A 23,511-nucleotide genomic window follows, 5' to 3' on the forward strand; every position below is an offset into this window, starting at 1 on the left:
CCTGCCTCGGGCTCCCAGAGTGCTAGGATTACAGGCGTGAGCCACGGTGCCCAGCCCTGCACCAGTTTTTAAAAATGGCACCCCCACTTCTAGCCTCCACACTCCCTTCCCCTATTCTGCTGCACAGCACCATCCGACACACGTACATTTTTTTACTTATTGTCTTTTGCGTCTACCCCCACCCCTATAGTGAGCATATAAGCTCCACGAGGGCAGGGACTTTCGTAGCTTCCTACTGCTACTATTCTCAGCATATGGAACAGTGCCTGGGAAATAATACAGGCTCCAAACAGTGATGAATAAATGAATCTAAGGAAACCTTTGCCGCTACCTCAGAGGATGTTGCAAAGGTGTTTGGTGAATGAATGGAAGCAGAGGGACCTGGAGAGCCATAAAGGTAGGAGGACAGTTCCTGGAGTCCAACGCCCATGAAAGGAGAGGGACATAAATTACCTCTCCGAGATGCTGGGCTGACGGTCTCTGAGAAAGCTGTGTTTCTGACTCACTGCAGGAACGCTCGTCCTCCTCTTCATGTAACACAGAAGAATTTTGGGAAACGGATCTGTAAAAGTCCAGAGGAAAAAGCAGCTACATCCAATGTCCATTTAAAGAACAGAACTTACCCTGCACTCTTGCTAACCAGACCTCACAGGAAGAGGACAACTGCTGTAAAGAGGAAGCTGAAGGGGAAACCTAGATCCTTTTGGTTTGTTTGTTTGTTTGTTTGTTTTTGAGATGGGGTCTTGCTATGTTGCCCAGGCTGAACTCAAACTCCTGGACTCAAATGATCTTCCTGCTTCAGCCTCCTGAGTGGCTGGCTCTAGAGGCTGGAAGGACTGGAGAGTGGGAAACAGCACGAGGGAGGGGCTGAGACTTCTGCTGGGCGTCAGAAACTCTTCAAGTTTTACCCTTAGCTCCTTCAATGAATTGCTGTGTGAACTTGGGAAAAACCACTGACATTTTTAGGGTCTCAATATTTACATCTGTAAAATACCCTCCTTTATTCCACCACAGAAGCCTTATCATGATTTGTGCCTTGTTGGACTTAAGTGTTTAAGAGGTACGGATCACCAGGTTTCTCAGTCTTTGGACTCCACAATGCTCCCAGGGGCCTGAATGACCCTGTGCAAGTGCTCGATGTCCTCTTCCCTGTACCTTTGTCCCTTTCTCGTGAAAAAAAGAACACATGAGAGGTTTGTCTAAGCCAAATTCTCCTAAGTACCTACATATTATCTTATTTTCATCTCTTAAGGATGGGATAACCTTCTGGCCAAGCAGTCGTGGGAACGGCTCAGAGGGTCTACTCTGCCCTGGGGTCCCAGGATGTGAGTCCAGGGAGGGGTAAGACGGGTGGAAAGTGTCTCATCAAGGATCCTGGGAGTGATGTGGTTGAGTGCTGGCTACTCACTTGGAGAGACTCTTTTTGAGCTTGAGTCCTTGGCTGCTGCAGTCAGACAGGCGGTCAAGTGGGGAGAGCGCCCTGGCAGGGGGCAGGTGGCCATCGCTGCCATACGATGGCAGCATTCCTGAGAGGTGGCCATCTCCAAGCACATGAAGTGGAGGAACTGCTGGGGACGGGGTGAGGGGCCCATTGAGGGCCTCCAGAAGAGACACCACTTCATATCCTGGTGGGATATTCTCTGAGGACTAGGGGAATCAGAGACAGATTAAAAATTAATGAAGTCCTTTTTGTTTTATGGCATGATTATGATCCCGACTCTGCAATGAAAAAGTATTTTCTTTTACATCTGGTCTGGGGGGGTCTGGGAAGAAAAGCTTCTTTGTGATGTTTATGCAATTATGATCAATCTATAAATAATCATTTTATATCCTGCTTATTTCACTGAACATAAGATTCTTCTTTTTTTAAAATTAGAGACAGGGTCTTGCTATGTTGCCCAGGCTGGTCTCAAACTTCTGGCCTCAAGTGATCCTGCTTTGACCTCTCAGCATTCTGGGATTACAGGCGTGAGTCACCGAGCACAACCTATCTTTTTGAAACCATTCCCTTTTCATAGGTTCCATATGTTTCCTAACTATTCTACTAGTGTTGGGTATTTAGTTGTGTCCAACATGTCCTATTGTAAACATGTTTGAAAGAATATCCTTGTATATAAGTCTTATTTCAGATTATTTTCTTGTCATTAAAGTCTTAGACATTAGATTAGGAGGCATAAATGTTTTTAAAGGCTCTTGATATATATATATCAGTTCTGTCTTGTTTTCAATGCCTTTTCTGTTTATACTCAACAAGCAATATAGAATACTCATTTGGATTGTTTCCCTGCCAGCACAAAGAATCTTTAACAAGGAAAGGTGAAAAATGGTATCACATTTTAATTTGCATATCACTGATTTTTAATGTGGCTGAATGTTTAGAAAATGATTAACCAGCTATGTTTCCTCTTTTGAGAATTTTTTGGTTATATTCTTTGCCCATTTATCTACTGTTTTATTCAATATGATCTATGGCAAAGATATTAGTCTATCTTCTGATACATATGTTGTAAATAACTTTTTTTTTTTTAAAGAGACAGTCTTTCAATCTGTTACCCAGGCTGGAGTGCAGTGATGCCATCATAGCTCACTGCAGCCTTGAACTCCTGGGCTTAGATGATCCTCCCGCCTCAGCATCCAGAGTAGCTTGGACTACAGGCCCACACCACCATGCCCAGCTCATTTTTAAATTTTTCATAGAAACAAGGTTTCACTATATTGCCCAGGCTGGTCTTGAACTCCTGGCCTCAAGCAATGCTCCTGCCTTAGACTCTGGAACTGCTGGGATTATAGGTGTGAACCACCATGTCTGGCCTAAGTAGTTTTCTTTAAAAAATAAAAGCAATTTTTTGTTTTCATTTTAATATTGGTCACCTTTTAAGACTTCCGAAGTGTTAAACTTTTTACATAGTAAAATCTAGAGATTCTTTTTTTTTTTGTAGTTTTTCATTGCTTTTAAGCGTAGAGTCCTCGCCTATCTAAAGTCAACTAAATAATCATCTATAACTTATTCTAAATTTTAATGTTTGGTTTGCTGTGCTTTTAATATAGTTAATTAGTTACTCCAGCTGGAATTTATTTGTTATCTGGTAAGGAGTAAAATGCTAAAGTGATTTTCCTTCCTAAATAGCTAACTAATTATCCAAATACCATTCACTGAATAATAATCTCTCCCACTGGTGGTTTAATCTAAAGAACAACAGTATCTGCTATTCTGTAACTGCAAAGCTTTGAGGTTTCACCCTAACACTAACACTTCCACTATGAAACTGGGGTCAATTATTTTGTGTACTCGGCTCCCAGTCATGGAAGCCATGAAATGTAATAAAGGAGAGCAGTTACTTTCTTGAAGGATTCAGATAAAGATAGGAAACTGTACTCAAATAAAAAACAATCATCTGCTTGTTTCTGCTTGGGGGAGTTCGAGGTGGGCCCCACTGGAGTGAAACTGCAGGCAGATGGCTCCGGGAATGGTAAATATTAACTGGACATCATGTTCCCGAGGCAGAAAAGGGAGGTTTTAATGACCTGCATTCAAGTTTCCATTGTAATATTGGCTGGTTTTAACAGAACGTGACTTCAGCCAGCCTACTAAAGACTTCAGCGTGCCAAGGTTTAATTCCCTGCTGCACTGCCACCTAAAGAAGGACAAAAGGTAAAAAGGAGCCAGCAAGGACCCTCCAGATCATTTGCTTCAGAGGGGCTGCGGGTCCAAGCGCAACTTACTGAATGCTCCTCAGAGTCAGATGTCTGGGATGAGATGATCGGGTTAAAGCTGGTTGGGGATAAGGGGCCCAATTTTTTCCTCATGGCTCGGATCTGCAGCAGTGCTCGGAAGGCTATGAGGAGGAAAACAGGCGGTCAGGACATCCTGCTGCAGGATTAAGGATGAACAAGAGCCCAGACAGAACCGCGATCCCTCCCAGCGCTCACATGCTTGCCAGCCCCAGTAGCGGCCGGCACGTGCTTCGGGGTTTTGTAAGTGTCCCCTGTCCTCACTCCCGCCCTCCAGTGCCCCTGCTGCTCTGGGGCTTACGCAGTCGGCAGATGGGGCAGTTGTTGGCCTGGTAGCGCAGGGTGTCTGCGCAGGTGTTACAGAGGCAGAGGTGGCGACAGGGCAGAATCAAGGTGTCCCGGACGTCCGAGAGACACACCACACACTCGGCACTGTTGTCGCTCACTTCGTCCTCAGCCACCTGGCCGGGGAGACAGAAATTTAGCCAAAGACACACAAAGCCCTTCGTGTCCCACACTCTGTTTACCAGGCAGCTTGGCTGAAGAGCTGAGGAGACAATAAGGACGAAATCTATACTGACATTGGACTTTGTAGTTTACCCAGTGTTTTCACCTACTTAGTCTCACTGCTTCTGGGAAGAGTTTTTCTAAAGTTGAGAGGATGGGACTAAGAACTCAAGTTCCTCTTATGAGGCTCAGACCTGGTCCCCTCTGGCAGCGTGAACTGAGGGACCTAGGAGGCCACACGGATACAGGAGAAACGGCAAGGAGAGGACCCTGGTAGGAAACCCAGTTGAACACAGCTCCACAGCACAAGATAAATCCAACCAGCCTATTTCCTCATTTCCAAAGGGATAGCAGCATAATAATCTGAAATGAGGAAAAATATCCTTCTGGGACCTAACTGATTTCAGAGTTTGGCTCATTAAATTCCTAGATCCTGGCTTTATCAGAGGATTTCTCTCTCTGCCTCCTGGGAAGAGTACATTCAGAATTTTGGATAAAACTTGCCTTAGAATCTTGTGTGTTGTACTTGTTTTCAATTCCGTAGATCTCCTGAAGGAGGTAGCTGACCCCATCTACCTGAACAGCAAACAGAAAAGTTCAAGGACAGCCTGACTCTACTGAGAGACAGGAGCAGGACCCCCCACCCCCGACTCCTTTGGTAACCAAGGACTACTGATTCACAATGAAAAAAATCAAAGGCCTAGACAAGTAAAGGATGCTTTTATTTACTTATGTTTTTTCTTTGAGAGGGGAAAGAAAATCAAATGTTTAATTCACCCACCATGTTATACAATAGGGAACATAAACTTTCACAAATGCAACAATAATACTTGTACTGCACCTTCTGGGTGCAGTATTCTGGGCAGTTAAAGGCATAGACTAGAAAAAGGATGGAAGAATATGTATCAAAACATAAGTATCAGCTATGTAATAAAATTTAAGTTCAGCCATTATAGAAATAAAGGAATGGAAAAAAAAAAACAAATAAAGAGAAGAAGAAATGGGCAAGGAAAGGGGGAGAATTGTGGACGTAAAGGGAGACAGCAAGACCTTGACGGAGAGGCTGATCGTGTGCACCCCGTGAAGCCACTCCATCCCCAACGTGCAGCAAAATTGCCCCTCTTGGCCCTGTTCCTTAAAACCCCAAGTGCCAAAGCCCATCCCACTCCCACTAGCCTGAGCCACGTCAGGGCTTAAGGTGGCCCTGCCCTTGTTTCCTTTTAGGAGCCCACTCCTCTCTTCTGCCTCGCCTCTGTTCCCAGCGATCCTTTCTGTCTCTGATTTTATATCCCACTCTCCAGTTTGACAGTCTATTGCTAATGCCAATCTAGCAACAGAAAAATAGATAAAACATTTTCTTTTAGCTACACTAGGCTCTCCATCCTACCCAGGCCTTCTGGAGAACTAGTCATCCCCCATGAGGCAACTCACCAAGGCCTGGCCTGCCCAGGTAGTACCCTGGGCTCAGGATCTGTTTCCTCCTCTGCTTCTCTTAAAACTTGTTTTCACCTAGTGATTATATTGGAAAGGACATTATCGACTAATTTATACTAAGATATTAATGACTACTAGTGACCTCATTAAAAGAGGGGTGAGTACTAAACCCAAAAGAATGAATAATGTAAATTTGCAGATATTTATCACCCATCTAGAAGGGGGGCCTTTCTTTGCATTTCAACAAAAGCCAACCCTGCCTCCCACCCAATTACTCCACACCCTCCATGAGATGAATTACCCCTCACCCACCCTCTCTTGCCACTGCCACTGGCCCCACTCTTTCTGATATTTCTTTCTGTCTCTGTAAGAGTGAAAAGAAAACTGCTGGCACATGGCGGGGGTTGGAACTTCTAGCAGACATACACATAAGGTGCTGATCATTCTGGAAGGGGGAGGATGGCCAGCAAATCTGAATTTTCACATCATTTTAGAAAAGGAATGGTGCAAAAATTAAGCCAAGGGCTCTAATTACCCTGAGTTGGACCTCAATACTTTATCCTTTTGCTTGAAATGTTTCTTGGCCTGGCATTTTAAATAAAAAGAGTTCTCCCTAAACCCAATGTCAGAAGCTAAATCTTATCCTTTCACTTCACAAGTCCTTTGCTCAAATAACAGCTGCCTCAACACCAACAATGCTGGAAGAATAGACGCCAAAAATCAGTACTCCTTTCAGCCACCCACGTAGTTTGTAATAGTTTCTAACACTCAAAAGCATTCCCTTTTTTCTTTTCTTCTTTGTTTTTAAAAAAAGAAAGGGGCAGAGGAAAAGAAGAGATTTAGCAAAAGAGTTTTTAAAAAAGAAGAAAAAGAAGAGGGAGTGAGAGAGAGAGAGAGGGAGAGAGAAAGAGGAAGGGGAAGGGAGGCGAAGGAAAGGGAGGAGAGAAGGAAGGAGAGCAGGAAGGAGGGAGGAAGGAAGACACTAACAGTCTAACAGTTTGCAGTCCTCAAATACTTACTACTTGTTTCTGTTTGAGGGGCTTGACACAGAAAGTTCCGTCTGTGTGCTAGAATGAAAATACAATAGCTATGACAAGGAAGGAGGGTAATAAAGTACCAAGTATCCTTTTGTTACTTCCCTCAATTACAGCAGTCTCCCCCAGCTACAGTCTGGCTTCCCACAGTTTCAGTTACCCACAGTCCAAAAATATTGCATACAATAAGATATTTGAAGACAGAGAGAGAGTCTACATTCCCATAACTTTTATTATAGTATATTGTTATAATTGTTCTAGTTTATTATTATTGTTGTTAATCTCTTACTGTGCCTAATTTATAAATTAAACTTTATCATAGGTGTGCATGTAGTATAGGAAAAACCATAGTCTACACAGAGTTACACACTATCCACTGGGGTCTTGGAACATATTCCCCACGGATAAGGGGGACTACAGTCTACTGTTTTTAGATTACCACAGCGTGGAACTAAAGAATTCTAATTTTTACAATTATCAAGTTATCCAGTCCGACTCTTTCATTTTAAGGAGAAGAGACCAAGGCCTAAGCTGTCAAAGGTCATGCAGCAAGTTGGTGGCAGAGCTGGACTGAGACCCAAGCGTAGCCCCCAGTGTGACTGTGATGCTCTTTCAACCCCACCCCAGCCGCTCAGGCCAGCCCATTCTGCTGAGCTCAGGCAGCCAGCAAGCCCTGGTCACGTGTGTCCCCACGTGAATGAAAGCACTAAACATGACAAAGCAAGGCCCTCTAAGGTTACTTACCTTTTCAAAAGTACCCAGCAGCACATGGCAATGGCCAAAATATTCTGAAAGAGACAAAGGCACACGGATGAAGAAAGCCAAACAACACACCTCCTGCCTTCCCCCGGCCCCTGCGATCTGGCAAACCAAACGTGCCCGACTGTCCCCAGAAGGGGCATGTTGTATAACCCACACTCTTCACATCGCCCAAGGAGCTTGAGATCACAGACGGGAGAGGACGCAGAAACTGCCCGACTGACCCACAAAGAAGGCGTGCTGTCCTGCGGTCACAGCTGCTGCCAGGGCTGTGCCACAAAAGGGCAGCGTGCACGGCTAAAGCAGACAAAATCTCCCTTACCATCTCCTTCATCCACCACGGCGTGCACCACTAGAGGGTAAACCTCTCGGTCCAGATCAAAGCCAAGCTAAAGGGGAAGAAAAGGAAAATAAAGAGGACTTCATCATACATTCAGATGGTACAGTTACCCGGGGAAAGGAAGTATGTCAAGGAGCACTGATCTTAGCTCTGCTCCTCGTTCACCGACCCAGGTCTGTTTAATTGAAGCCCATAAGCTTCTTTTAAAAAACCTCATAGATAGGCCGGGCGCGGTGGCTCACGCTTGTAATCCTAGCACTCTGGGAGGCCGAGGTGGGCGGATTGCTCAAGGTCAGGAGTTCAAAACCAGCCTGAGCGAGACCCCATCTCTACTATAAAAATAGAAAGAAATTAATTGGCCAACTAATATATATATATATATATATATAAAAATTAGCCGGGCATGGTGGCACATGCCTGTAGTCCCAGTGACTCAGGAGGCTGAGGCAGAAGGATTGCTTGAGCCCAGGAGTTTGAGGTTGCTGTGAGATAGGCTGATGCCATGGCATTCACTCTAGCCTAGGCAAGAAAGTGAGACTCTGTCTCAAAAAAAAAAACAAAAAACAAAAAAAAACCTCTTAGATGTAAAGACCTCTAACCTTCAGGGTTTTTTATTTGAGCATGGCTGTCTCAAAGTATTCTAGGCTATTGGCTTATTTTGGAATAGAAAAATTAAAAGTAGGTATATCGAGGACGTAAAATAAGCAGAACTGTCAAAGATACGACAAGGTTACAAGGCTGAAAGGCGAGCATGGCCTTTAGGCATCTGGGCAGCCCCTTTGCTGCCAGCCCAGGTCCTAACTAGCTCCCTGGCCCTCCGGAGTCTATGTGAGGAGCCCTCACCAGAGGTCGCTCACCTCCTCCTCTGCCCATTCCGAGGGGTCCACGGTATGGGAGGGCAGGCAGAACTGCTGACACACCCCTCGCTTGTAGTGCACAGTCTCCGACTGAAGGCTGTTGTCTTTTGGAATGTAGCTATTGATACAAGAGGGAGGCAAAACAAAAGTTAGTATCTAGCCCAGGCGGATCTGACAATTTCCTCTGTCTCATGCCTGTTCTCAGTTATCAACAAACAGGCTCTACTATGGAGAAGAAAAGCCCCCTTTGTAATCTGTTTCCTTCACACTTGCTTGGTAATGTTATTAAATTTACCTATACAACGCACACATCCACAGAAAGGTAGCTTGATTAATTTTTAACAGCATCTTAATAAGGACCTGAAGGGCTATCCTGCCATCTGCCACTATTCTAAGGAGGGGACAATTTGAAGAGAAAAGGTGACAGAGTAGAGTTTAGTATAAGAAAATCTAAATTCAGGAACCAGCTCTCACTTGGTTGCAGAAAATGAACGTTTCCCTCCCTAGGTGAGCATATAAGACATAGACCCTCCCTGTCTGGGAAGGAAGTGTTCTTACCTGGCAATACCATTCTGGAACTCTTCGGTGGCCTGATAATAGAGGGTGATGGCTACCCGAGCATCCGTGTCAAAGGTGAATTCAACATTGTAGTGGACTCTGGCTTTGCCGGCCTCTTCCCCAGGGCTCTTCACTTCCTCGGCGCATCTACAAAACCACAAAAGACTCAGCATTTGGGGAGTAGCATATCAATATTTTAAAATTTATCTTTTTTGGCCGGGCGCAGTGGCTCATGCCTGTAATCCTAGCATTCTAGGAGGCCAAGGTGGGTGGATTGCTCGAGGTCAGGAGTTCAAAACCAGCCTGAGCAAGAGCGAGACCCCGTCTCTACTACAAATAGAAAGAAATTAATTGGCCAACTAATATATATATAAAAAAAAAAAAATTAGCCGGGCATGGTGGCGCATGCCTGTAGTCCCAGCTACTTGGGAGCCTGAGGCAGGAGGATTGCTTGAGTCCAGGAGATTGAGGTTGCTGTGAGCTAGGCTGACGCCACGGCACTCACTCTAGCCTGGGCAACAAAGTAAGACTCTGTCTCAAAAAAAAATAAATAGAAAAAGAAAAAAAAAGAAAAGTGAATAGAACAATAAAAAAAAACTTTAAAAGAAAAAAAAATTTATCTTTTTTTTTTGAGACAGAGCCTCATTTTGTTGCCCAGGCTAGAGTGAGTGCTGTGGTGTCAGCCTAGCTCACAGCAACCTCAAACTCCGGGGCTAAAGCAATCCTACTGCCTCAGCCTCCCGAGTAGCTGGGACTACAAGCATGTGCCACCATGCCCGGCTAATTTTTTCTATGTATTTTTAGTTGCCCAGCTAATTTCTTTCTATTTTTAGCAGAGACGGGGTCTTGCTCTTGCTCAGGCTGTTTTCAAACTCCTGACCTTGAGCGATCTGCCTGCCTCGGCCTCCCAGAGTGGTAGGATTACAGGTGTGAGCCACTGCGCCCGGCCAATTTATCTTATTTTTTAGCTGAACAATATGTTGTGGCTTCTCTACATGATCATAAACATAGCTCTACATCTTCATTTTAAATGATCATAGAGTACTTTGTTACCAATATATTGGGTATTTAGGTGATTTCTGATATTTCACAGCACTACAATTAACATCCTTGTGCATTTTCCAGATTTTTTTAGGTTTTTTTTTTTTTTGAGACAGAGTCTCACTTTGTTGCGCAGGCTAGAGTGAGTGCCGTGGCATGAGCCTAGCTCACAGCAACCTCAAACTCCTGGGCTCAAGCCATCCTCCTGCCTCAGCCTCCCGAGTAGCTGGGACTACAGGCATGCGCCACCATGCCCGGCTAAATTTTTCTATGTTTTTAGTTGGACAATTAATTTCTTTCTATTTTTAGTAGAGACAAGGTCTCACTCTTGCTCAGGCTGGGTTCGAACTCCTGACCTTGAGCAATCCTCCCACCTTGGCCTCTCAGAGTGTTAGGATTACAGGCATGAGCCACCACGCCCGGCCATATGATTATTTTTCTTTTCCTGCGTAACTTATTCTTAGAGTTAGTGCTCATCTTGTTTTTCCCAGTTGCTTAGCATCACATATTCCAACCAAACCCTCTGCTGGCTGTCTAAATTTTTCAAGATGTTCAGATGCACCAGGTGTTCTGGCTCCTCCTGGAGCCCTCTGACCTGTTCCCATCTGGACCCTGGCCCTCTGTACCTGGCACACAGATGTCATCCTGGAACCTCTCTCCCCCATCATCCTGTTGGGTCCTTTTTGCCTCTGTCCCGTGGAACTCACATTCCTGCATCTCCTGTCTTGCTCTTTCTTGGGTTACTCTTTCATGTCAGTGGAGCACAATTTCCACTAGCTTCCTGGAAAAGGGTGTGTTGGGGGGAATAAGCTTTTTGAGAGCTTTTGTTCTACACTCACACCTCATTGAAAGTTTGGCCAAGCAAAGAATTCTAGGTTACAAATATTTTCTTTCTAAAATACACTGGAACACCTCTTCACCACCTTATCTTTTAGCTCCCAGTGTTGCTCTAACTCCTTCTTCCTCTGAAAGCTTATAGAAGCTGGTCTTTATCATGCTCTGTGCTGGGGCACTTGGTGGTCCTTTCCATTTAGAAACTTGTACCCTCTGGTTCTGAGAAATTTTCTTAAATTATGTATGTCACTGATGATTTCCTTCCTTTTATATTCTGTGTTCTCTCTAGAACCGTTAGTTGAATGTAAGACTTTCTAAACTGGTGCTCTGTTATTTGTATCTTTTCTATTTTCCATCTCTCTGACTTTCTTTTTTTTTGAGAAAGAGTCTCACTCTGTTGTCTGGGCTAGAGTCCCATGGCGTTAACCTCGATTATAGCAACCTCAAACTCCCGGGCTCAGGAGATCCTCCTGCCGCAGCCTCCCGAGTAGCTGGGACTACAGGCATGCGCCACCATGCCCGGGTTATTTTTTCTATATATATTTTTAGTTGGCCAATTAATTTCTTTCTATTCTTAGTAGAAGATGGGGTCTCGCTCTTGCTCAGGCTGGTTTCGACTCCTGACCTTGAGTGATCTGTCCGCCTTGGCCTCCCAGAGTGCTAGGATTACAGGCGTGAGCCACCGCGCCCGGCCTTCTCTCTGCCTTTTTGCTCCACTTTCTCAACTATTTCAACTTTTCTTCCTACCATCCTATTAAATTTTTTATTTCTGCTACTAGGTTTTTAATTTCTAAGAGCCATTTTTTTTTGTTGTTGTTTCCTAAATACTTTGTGTCATTGTGTCCCTGAAATAAAAAGGTATTTTCTCTAATGTCTCTGAGGCTATTAATGAAGTTTTTTCTTCTTGTATAGTTTTTATGTCCAATTAGTTTCCCCCCCCCCCGTTGGTTTATTTTACCACTGTCTTTTATATTATAGGCATTGCTTACACATCTAAGAATCTTTGCTTGTCTGCTCCTATTTAAGAAACTTAAGGCTGTTGATTAGAACTCTGAGTGCACAGCAGGACTTTGCAACCCTGGGCTCCACTGTGGGCTGATCTGGGTCTGCTGAGCGACTTCCAATTCCAGGCTCTTAGATTTTCCTATCCAGATGGGTCCAAGTCCCAGAGAACAGTCTTCCTCTCTCTGGACAAAGGCCTAGCTGCCAGCATTCCAGGGGCAGGGAGGGGAGGCAGGCTGGAGGGTCTAGCATGGAGTATGCCAGAATTGACTTACTCCCTGTTTTCAGTACTGAGTCTGGCTCTCAGCTGTGCCCCCAAGTCCAGGGATTCTCTCTTTTAACCTCCCTAGTGAGTCATAGGCCTGGCTGTGCCGGGGTGTGGGAAGGGCAGTTCTGGCTGTGCTGTACAAGCCAGGGATCCAACTGCCTCTTGGGCAGACTTTCCAGCAGTCTTCTTCATGTTGGTCTCCCACCTTGACTTCTAGAGCCAATTCCTGGGGCTTTGGGGGACAGCATTGTGTAAACTGAGTGATTTTCAGCTTTCCTTTCTGCTAGTGCAGGATGCTGAGTTCCTGGGACTAGCTAACACTCACCACATGTGTCTAGCTTCTAGAATTTTGCTGCTGTTGCTCCTTTCCCATTCTCCCAATTCTTGTGAATTCATACCTTTTTTTTTTTTTTTTTTGAGACAGAGTCTCACTTTGTTGCTCAGGCTAGAGTGAGTGCCATGGCATTAGCTTAGCTCACAGCAACCTCAATCTCCTGGGCTCAAGCGATCCTACTGCCTCAGCCTCCCGAGTAGCAGGGACTACAGGCATGCGCCACCATGCCCGGCTAATTTTTTTATATATATATATATTTTTAGTTGGTCAATGAATTTCTTTCTATTTTTAGTAGAGACGGGGTCTTGCTCAGGCTGGTTTCGAACTCCCAACCTTGAGCAATCCGCTCACCTCGGCCTCCCAGAGTGCTAGGATTACAGGCGTGAGTCACCATGCCCAGCCAATTCATGCCTTTTAAAAATACTTTTATTGGGGGGAAATGGGCATTTATTGAAACCTTAAAATCTGTACCCCCATAATATGCCAAAATAAAAAAAAAATACTTTTATTATTACTTAGTGGGGTTTTGAAAGGAAGCAAAAAAGTAGATGTTCAATCCTCCATCTTTACTTGCAAATTTGAGAATCAGAATTTACTGTATTCTCATAATCTCAGAAAAACAAAACAAAAATGCCCTTCACCTAAACATCTATGGAATATCAGGTGTTTTCCCCTTCTGTTATCTTGTTTACTTTTGACAACTACCATGAATGGTAACGGTGAGTATCACTATTTTACAGATGAAAAATCTGAAGCTCAGAGACTCTTTTTAGTGAGTATCCACAGACCTGAGAAGCAAATTGGTTTTCTGCTTCCAAGTCTGGTTCTTCTGGCACATCCCAGCCACCTCACCCTACTCTAGACCTCTGGCCAGGCTGCCACGGCAGGGCCCGGGACCTCACAACAGCTTAGGCCCTCATACTGTCTCCATCAAATGTGTGAACAGGCCACATGTGACAAGAGAATCCAAGTGCACAGAGTGGTTGACAGCTGGCCAGCTCCTGGGCCCTCTTAGGCTCAGTCTGCTCTGCTGCTGGGGAGTTCCCCTGAGGGAGGAGTGGCTGCTCTGCAGCAGACAAGTGTCTCCTTGGCTCCCTCCTCCCCAGAGTTGACTGCAGGGGTGAAGAGAAGTCTAGCTGGGGAACCAGTAGCAACTTCAGAGACAAATAAAATATTAAGAATTAAGAGAGAGAGAGAGAGAGAGCAAGAGAGACAGAAATAGATTAGTGGTTACTTAGGGCTAGGTGGGAAATGAGGAATGACTACTTAATGGGTATGGGGTTTCTCTTTGGGGTGATGAAGATGTCCTAAAATTAGACAGTGGTAATGACTCATGACTCTGTGAATACACTAAAACCCACTGAATTGTACACTTTAAATGGATAAGTTGTATGGTACATGAATTACATCTCAATAAAGCTGTTATGTTAAAAAATTATCAGAGGCTGGGCACAGTGGCTCATGCCTGTAATCCTAGTAATCTGGGAAGCTGAGGTAGGAGGATTGCTTGAGTTCAGGAGTTGGAGACCAGCCTGAGTAAGAGTGAGACCCTATCTCTACCAAAAAATATAAAAATTAGCTGGGTGTGATAGTGCACGCCTGTGGTCCAAGCTACTCAGGAGGCAGAGGCAGGAGGATCACTTGAGCCCAGGAGTTTGAGGTTGCTGTGAGCTAGGCTGATGCCACAGCATTCTATCTAGGGCAACGGAGTGAGACTCTGTCTCAAAAAAAAAAAAAAAAAAAAATTATCAGAAAGAAACTTCCTAATGCTAATAAGGCTACACAAACATGAGATGGTCTCTGAGCCATCTTCCTTGCCCATTCAGAAAAATTTAGGAGCTCTGATTTACACTAGCCAAGTTTGTCTCCCCAGGGAACCAAAGAGCCTTAGTAGACATATTGTCTTGGGGGAAACAGCATCAGATTAAAAATTACGCTGGCTACAGGATGACACAAAGAAGGCAAAAATGTGGATGGTAATATTGATGCTGAGGATCAAAAACAACCAACCCAGAGCACGTGAGTTCTATAGAGGAAAGGCATAAGATTAGGAATAAAAAGCAAACATAAACAATAAACTAAGGATTTCATTATTTCAAGTTCAAATTTCCCATTTTTACTTTAGTTTGTTGGGGTATCTGCAAAATTCCCTTTTTCTCAATAATTCTTCTTCCTTTAAAAAAAAATCCATAAAATAGGGATGATAATGACCGCTTCCGCCCAAGTGAAAGTTCTTCACAGAGCTCTGAGCATGGGTGTGGAGGACCGATCTCAGCAGAGAGCAGTTCCGGCAGCTCACGTTGGAGGCCTGGAGCAGTGGGCTGGGCTCTGAGGCTGGCAGAAGCCTCTGTGCCAGTCCCTCGGAGCGTTTGCTGCCACCAGGGAGAAAGGACCTGGAGCCTACCCCCAGCCTCCTCCACCTCCTAGGGAACTTACTTGACCAGCCTCAGTGTGTCCTTTCGGATGTTGATCAGGCTTCTGAGAGTCTTCACAGGTTCTTGGGGAGGTGGGGCAGCATAAGGAAACTGTGTCAGAAACAAAGGAAAAAGCAGAGTGTGTATAAAGATCCATAACTGTGGCTTCATGATAGACAAAGAACAGCACTGGGAGGAGAAGTGGGAAGGCACTACTCTCCTAAGTGAGGAAACTGAGATTCCGACATACTCAGTCAACCTGCTCAAGGTCACAGCTAGTGGGAAAACTGGGATTTAATTTGGAGTCAAAAGAGCTAGAGTTATCTGCTTTTTCCATTATATGAAGATTATTTGGGTCGGTGTTCAAACTTGGAGAACTAATCAAAAACTACCTAAAAACACCAAGGACACACTGTGGCCCAGTTAATCACACAAGGCTTTTCCATCTGACCTTAGACGACAGGGAGCCAGACCTGCAAGCCCTTTCCTTCAGAGAAGCCATATGGTATCCTAGGAATTTAGGGACTGCAAAGAAAAGAGAACCCCATCATGTGTACAGAGCTGACGCCTGCAAACAGTAAAGAACAAATTTCCCCTGCAGCTGATCATATAAAGCAGAGTTCTTTAACATGTGAGCCAAGAGTTATTTTGGGGTCATCAGAGGTTTATAGCTTTCATCATTCTGAACCATACACTTTTTATCTCTCTTTCCCCATTGAGACCTCTGGATTTAGAGCTCTGAGTTGATGATAATGAACAGACAAAGAAGGGGAAATAGTAAAACATCTCATTGGGAATTGCTTTCAGAAGATCAAGAATTATTTAAAATGTTCCCAGTATCTTATTTATAATGTTATTTGGGCGATAAAATTTTTTTACATGCAATTCATAGAAAACTTACTGATCTTTGTAGCTCCATAAAACTGGTTCTCTTAGCTCAAAATGAGTCTACTTCTGTAGTGCTGGTATCAGAAAACAGGACACCCATATTATAATCTAATTGTGTCTTCACAGATTGTTATTGAATGTAGTTATTTTACTTGGGAAACAATTTAACTATGGTACATCTGATTTATGTTCAGTATGATTGCTGATAATTCACATGTATGAATGTGATCCTTAAGAAAACACATTCAATCTACATTATTCACATTTGAATTACCTACTTTGTGGGCATTAAATAGCAACAGTTTACCTGTTTACTGATACATTAAACATATATTCTTTTAAAAATTATAGTTGCAGGCTGGGCACAGTGGCTCACGCCTGTAATCCTAGCACTCTGGAGGCTGAGGTGGGAGGATCGCTCAAGTTCAGGGGTTCGAGACCAGCCTGAGCAATACTGAGACCCTGTCTTTACTAAGGGTCTTACTCAGGAGTTTGAGGTTGCTATAAGCTAGGTTGATGCCATGGCACTCTCGCCCAGGCAACAAAGTGAGACTTTGTCTAAAAAAAAAATATATATATATATATATATATATATATTTGCTTTTTCTAATTACAAAGCGATACATGTTTAAGCAGAAAACTTGAACAACACAAAAAAGTACGAAACTAGGCATAATTATGACACTCAGCAATATCGAGGTTAACACTGCAGAATGTGTCTGTCTTTCCAGACAGGAATCTATCTCTTTATCTATCTCTATATCTATGTACTGTTTCAAACTATACATTTTACTATACTATTTTATAGTCCATTTTTCACTTAGATGTGGTAAGCATTTTTAAAGTGTATAATTTTGACAACATGTAGAGATAACAGCATACTTTATTTAATCAATCTTGTATTACTCAATGTTTTAAGTTGGTTTTACTTTTTTGGCTGATATAAATGTTGTGGTGAATATAATTGTCCCTACATTTCTTCATGCTTCTTTGATTATTTCCTTAGGACAAATTCCTAGAAGTGGAATTACTGGATCAAAGAGTAAGCATATTTTTAAGACTTTTAAAAATATTTTGCCAAATTATTCTCCCCAAAGCTGACTCCAACTTTGCCCTCCTGCAAACAGTGCCTCAGGAGGCCTTGATGTAGGAAAACCGAAGTTCTAGTTCAGAGCCCATCTGGGGCCCATTTTTCCTCCCCCAGACTAAGGCTGTCTTACTAAAGGAATTTAAAACAATTTTAAAATAAGCTTAAGCAAAATGTAATTAGGCAGGAAAATCCGACACAAATGCAAGTCTATTCTAAAGCCAAAATAAATGACTTTGGGATTAAAATTTTTTTCTGGAGTAGCAAAGTTAATCATTTTCATTTGTACAGGTACTTGGGAGTTACCCACAACTCCCACCTGCATTAAAAAAAAAAAAAGATGGGTTCTTTCCCTCACTCTTTACCCTTTTCCCCCAAAAGAAAAACAAAAGGAAAACAACAGCAAAAACAAAAAACCTAGCACTCTGCATCCTCCATTTTGAATATTACATTTGATGATAACTATGTCAATGAGGCACAAGTTACTCAGCTCTCAGGGAAAGGTATCAATGAGATCAATTGTTAATAAATCCACTCCTACACTTTAAGCTCTCCCTACACACACAGAAAGAGAGACAGAAAGAGAGAGAGAGAGAGAGAGGGAGAGAGAGAGAGAAAAAAAAGAAAACAACTGAAAATCTGTTTAGGAGAACCCAATCTTGTTCATGGGCTCCTACATACCAAAGTTCTGTCTTGGTAGCCTTTCATTCATGCAATCAGCTCTGTATCTAACACTCAGTGCTAGGTATAAGGAGAAATTTAAAATGGAAAAGATAAGGTTCTGCTCTTTCAGGAAACTGCATTATAAGGCAGATGCCATAGTTACACAAATAACTGTAATATTAGAGAGAGAGAAATGCCACAAAAAAGGCAAAAATAAAGGAACTGATCACTTCTGGCTGAGATAATCTGGAAGGCTTCATGGAAGAAGGGGTATTTGATTTAATTTTAAGTTTTTGTTTTTTTTTTTTTCCAAAATAGAGTCTCAGTCTGTTGCCTGGGCTAGAGTGCTGTAGTGTCAGCCTACCTCGCAGCAACCTCAAACTCCTGGGCTCAAGCAATCCTTCTGCCTCCACCTCCCGAGTAGCTGGGACTACAGGCTTGCATCACCATGCCCGGCTAATTTTTTCCATATATTTTTAGTTATCCAACTAATTTCCTTCTATTTTTAGTAGAAACTCCGGGGTCTTGCTGTTGCTCAGGCTGGTCTCAAACCCCTGACCTTGAGTGATCCTCCTGCCTCGGCCTCCCAGAGTGCTAGGATTACAGGGAGGAAGTGGCATTTGATCTGGGATCTTGAAGGATAAATGTTATTTGTAAATTTAGAGATGACGAGAAGATAAAGGGAATAGTAGGATCAGAGACAAATTGAAGAAAATATTTTTCTGCTTTTAGAGTTGTCTCCCCTTCCTCACTAAGTCAATTTAGCCCATCATTACCCTCTAAGCCTCTTAGCGATCTTCTTGTCTAAAATCACCATTTATTGAGTGCTTACTGTGAGTTAGGCACTATGCTAAGCCCTTCACATATATTATCTCATTTAATCTTTGGAACAATCCTGTGACATAGATGGTTGGTCCCATTTTTGCAGATAAGGAAATGGAGGTAGTAAAGAGGTTCAATAACTTCCCCAAAGTCCCAAGTTTTAAGGAGCATAGTTGAGGTTTGAACACATTCTACATCCAGCTTTCCCTAAGATGCTGCTTCTTAATCTGAGATGAAGTTTCCAAGGATTAAAGTGCTGCTTATTAAAAGATATGAAAACACAAATTCATTTATTTGCTCATTCTTTTTTTTAATCAAAAACTGATAAGCTTTTTTGCTTAGCTACAGTCTCCTTAATACATGTACCATTACTGAGTTTAATTAAGACAAAAGAATTATCTTATTTCAATTTAAAACCAGAGATTTTACTCAAATGCTAACAGATAAGTGTGAAATGAAAGCAAACTAATATCTTCTTGGGACTGAGGAAGATGAGCTCAGGACAGATTCAGGTCCAAGCACTGTTCTGCAGTAATTACTGCACGAGTCCACAGTGCTCAGCATTAGTAATCATTTTCTCAGTTCACAGCCAAAGAGTACTTTCTTTCCTATGGTCTTAAAAGTGTAATTTTCTCAGTCCTAGGCCTACTGAGTTAGGGAGTGAATGGTGACAAGGAAGATCAGATAGAGTCTTTTCTCTCTGATGCAAGCACCCTGGCACACCTGGGCGAGTAAATGGGCAGAAGCACCCTTTTCTACCTTGCACAGAAAACACCCCAGGTCCACAGACAGATGGAGACTGAGGAGCCTTCTGACTTCCTGCCTCGAACTCAATATAGACTTATGGAATGCCTTCCTGTTTCTCAGAAGTCATTCTAGAATAAATAAACTCTGAATAGCCTTAGGATAACTACATGCAGCTTCTAGAATTCCATTTCACTTTTCATAATGAAAACAAGCCTCAGATCAAGACTAATGAACAAAGAATGAAACTGATCTCCCCAGGGATTTGTGGACCAAACCTTATGGGTGAGCATCTTCACGCAGAGAGGTTCAGGTCCTCCCAATCTATTTATCTAACCGGAAAATTCTGCCAAAAGAAAGCCCCTATAATGGGGTAAATTTGAGTACCTTGTAATTACAGTTTGCCATCCTATGCAAAAATAGAATGTAGGAAAATGTTTGTCTGAGTATCTACTATCTGCCGGCATCATGGTAGGTTCTTTAGATGTCCATATATATATATTTCCATTTTACTTTATTTTTTAAAATTGTGGTAAAATACACATAACATGAAATTTGCCATCTCAACCACTTTCAAGCGTACAGTAACATTCACATTCACATTATTACATAATCATCACCAGCATCCAACTCCAGTTTAGATATACTCTATGTTTTATAGAGACAGGGTCTTACTCTGTTGCCCGGGCTAGAGTACAGTGGCATGATCATAGCTCACTGTAACCTCCAACTCCTGGGCTTAAGCAATCCTCCTGCCTTACCCTTCCAAGTAGCTAGAACTATAGGCTCATGCCACCACACCTGACTAATTTTTTAAAAAAATTTTTTGTAGACACAGGGTCTCAAACTCCTGGGCTCAAGTGACTCTCCTACCTCGGCTTCCCAAAGTGCTAGGATTACAGGTAAGAGTGACTGTGCCCACCCTTTGGATATAATCTTATTTCATATCCTCAACATGAACAGCGTGTCTGCCACTCCCACCAGACTGTAAGCTCCTGGAGGACAGTCTGACACCCAGGGGCAACTCAAAAATATGGTGGCTGACTGAAGAAATGAAAAAGTCAGTTAAAAAGATATTCTGCAGATAAAGAAACTAAGACTCAAAACATTCACATAATGTTGTGACCATTCCATAATGACCATTTCAAGGTCTCAGGGCTAATGAGTAGCAGAAGCACAATTCGAACACAGCTATGCCTGACCCTACAGGCCACACTGTCTATTACTGTTGCCCCTGCCACTGCAGGGCAAGTCTACAGGCTATGCTGATCCTAGGAGTGTTTCAGGAATCTGAGTGGGGTGTAGGGCGTCCGAAAGTTATCCTACCACTGCAAACAGTACTGAATTTTGTTCAGGTTCTAGAAGCTAGTCAAACTCTCCAAATTACAACCGAGGCAGCAGTACATGCAAAAGCACACCTAATGCCACAGCTCTTTCAAATTTTAACAGGAGCATCTAAGGTCTTCTCAGAGAAAAGCTGTCTTGGAGCATAGCTGTCAAAATCCTTTTGTCTGTAATATCTAACAGCCCATGCAGAAGATACAAATGGACACCAGTGCAGGGCAGTGCCGGAGAATATTGCCAGCAACCGCGGCAGCAGTGGGTACCTGTCACTGCTCACCTGCCGCCTGAGATGCTGAAAGATGTGTGCTGACAGATACTTCTACAGCACAGTGATTTCTCCTCTAAATTATTTTCAAAGAACATTTATCTGTTCGTCCTGCACTCTCACTATGTCCTGAACACTGAACTAGCCCTGGGGTACAGTGATGAGCCAAGCAAACCTGTCTTGGTTTCTGTCTGTAACAGGGCTCCCTCCCCCCACCATGACAAAGCTTGTAGCTGGCGCACTGAACGCTTGGTTACAACATCCTCCCAGGACTGTTCTGCTTGCGTGTGTACTGAAATAGGCCCAAATCTGAGAACAATTTAAATCCCAAACACTTCAAGCCCAGAACGGGAGTACAGTGGGCCCCAGGGCCTGCCAGTCAAGGCCTGGTGTGTGCTGAGCAAGCTCTTCTGCGGCCTGTTACCCCATGGCTCCGCAGCTTCCTCTTAAGTGCACCTCACACCAGCGAAGTGCCACCTGGTGACCAAAGATGAAACTGCCAGATTAGACCCTCACCTGAAAGGAAGGGTGCACATGCGCTCACATTTATGTGTGTCTGTACATAGACGTATCAACCATCTGTCCTGGGCTTGTTTTTCTACCTGTCTGATTGCAAATATCTTGCTAAACTACCTCTCTGGCTGCACTCATTTTGGTTGTTGAAAATTTGGTCACAGTGCATGTGACATAATAGAATATCTTACTCCATCTGTCAATTATTAGGCAAGTCCCAGTAGTTTATAAAAAAGACTAACCCATTCATAAAAATAAATCATTAACTTCAATAAAAATATTTTCAAAAAGTATATAATTTCTCCTCATTTGCTATTAGATGTAGGCCTGATCATATGCATGTAGCATAAATAAATGAAAACTATGACATTATCCCTGCCAATTCTCAGATAAAGTACTGACATTGTTACTTCTATTGGTTAGTGTGTGTGTGTTTTCTTTCTCTAACTATTTCCTATTAGTCACAATGCTCTGGTTTTTCTTCAGTTAATAGAAACCATTCAAATATGAATTTCTTGTCCATCTACCCAATACTTTCTTGGGAGAGAGGTCAGCATTATTAAAAATAATTAACAACTTGGGTGACTCTAGGAAGAATGCAAAGTCTCAGGATGAGGCACTAAGAAGTATGTGAAGTTTGCGATCACACAGAGGAGCAGTAACAGCTGCTGCATTTGATTCTCTGTCTACTACTTACCTGGTTAACCTCTAACTCAGCAATACTCAAACTTGACAGGGGCCAAGAATCACGTGGGGGTGCTTTTAAACACTGCAGATCCCAGGGCCCTGCTGCTAGAATACTGATTCAGCTGGTTTGGGGTGGGGACTAGGAATCTGTATTTTAATAAACATCCCAGCGGACTCTGATGCAGGTGGGCCAGAGACTACACTGAAAGAAAAAATGCTGTTTTTCTGCACCTGATAATATTTCATTATATTCAAAAATAAATTTACATAAATCTCCTTTTTTTAGATTAAAAAATGTTTTCTCAGCTAAAAAAGTAATGCATGTCTCTTGTGAGAAAGTCTAATTTTTACAGAAATAGAGAAGCTAGAAAATAAAATTTGTCCATAATCCTATCCTAAGCACGTTATAATATACATATATATTTTTAAATTTAATTTTTAGTATTTTCGTGAAAATGGGATCATACTTTGTGTACTGTTTTACACTGCTTCTTTCTCTTTCACTTAACAGTGCATCTGTCCTATAAGCTCAACTTCATTATTTTTAAAAGCTTCTTTTTACCCTTACCCCAACTACTCCTAATGTTAATACCTTATATAAACATAGAACAATTATTAAAAAGCAGAAAATTAATACTGATTCAGTCCTATTAATTAATCTATATACTCTATTCAAATTTCACCAGTTTTCCTACTAATGTGCTTTTTCCAGCCCGGGATCCATTATAGAACCCCACATTACATTTTTTCTCAACTTTGTATAATCAAGATTTTCCAATACACAGAAAAGTTTAAAGAATTTTACAGTAATTACCAGAATATCACCTAGATTGTACCATTAACAACATACTGATGTTTATTTTTATCACATTATCTATCCATCTTTTTTCATGCATTTCAAAGTAGGTTGCAGACATCGTTACACTTGTGAAAGCAATCTGAAATATTAAAAGCTCTTTCTTTACCTCTCTGAGGTGGTCCTTGTTATTTTTTGGAGACAAGGTCTCACTCTGTCAGCCAGGCCAGAGTGCAGTAGCTTGATTACAGCTCACTGCAGCCTCAAATTCCCAGCCTCAAGTAATCCTCCCACCTCAGCCTCCCAAAGTGCTGGAACTACAGGTGTAGGCCACTGAGCTTATCCCTGAGACGGTCCTTTCTGATCACCTTCTGACTTTTCTGTTTAATAAATTCCCACGATACATTTAGTGGCCTCGTCCCTTTGTAATCTCCTCCAATCAGTGACAGTTCCTCAGGTTTGGTTTTTTGTTTTTTTTTTAATAATCTTGATATTTTGACTGGCTAGTTGTTTTGTAGAATGTCTCTCAAACAAATCAGTGTGTCTGCCTGATGTTTTCACACGATTGGACTGAGCTCATGCATGTTT

General features: G+C 42.6%; 1 protein-coding gene across 2 annotated transcripts in view; it reads right to left on the reverse strand.

The window, feature by feature from the left end:
* Nucleotides 1-23,511, reverse strand: part of RNF157 (ring finger protein 157) — a 78,673-nt gene that overhangs the window by 14,264 nt on the left and 40,898 nt on the right. For both annotated transcript variants that reach the window (XM_075994774.1, XM_075994775.1), the window contains exons 3-13: nucleotides 15,137-15,225; nucleotides 9,222-9,368; nucleotides 8,664-8,781; nucleotides 7,789-7,855; nucleotides 7,452-7,495; nucleotides 6,693-6,740; nucleotides 4,744-4,815; nucleotides 4,034-4,193; nucleotides 3,724-3,836; nucleotides 1,409-1,647; nucleotides 454-562 (exon numbers count right to left, since the gene is read on the reverse strand). In XM_075994774.1, coding sequence (XP_075850889.1) covers nucleotides 454-562; nucleotides 1,409-1,647; nucleotides 3,724-3,836; nucleotides 4,034-4,193; nucleotides 4,744-4,815; nucleotides 6,693-6,740; nucleotides 7,452-7,495; nucleotides 7,789-7,855; nucleotides 8,664-8,781; nucleotides 9,222-9,368; nucleotides 15,137-15,225 — 1,206 coding nt within the window. The remainder of the gene's footprint in view (nucleotides 1-453; nucleotides 563-1,408; nucleotides 1,648-3,723; nucleotides 3,837-4,033; nucleotides 4,194-4,743; nucleotides 4,816-6,692; nucleotides 6,741-7,451; nucleotides 7,496-7,788; nucleotides 7,856-8,663; nucleotides 8,782-9,221; nucleotides 9,369-15,136; nucleotides 15,226-23,511) is intronic.

Source organism: Microcebus murinus, chromosome 18 (assembly GCF_040939455.1).
Source record: "Microcebus murinus isolate Inina chromosome 18, M.murinus_Inina_mat1.0, whole genome shotgun sequence".
NCBI classification, from domain to species: Eukaryota; Metazoa; Chordata; class Mammalia; order Primates; family Cheirogaleidae; genus Microcebus; species Microcebus murinus.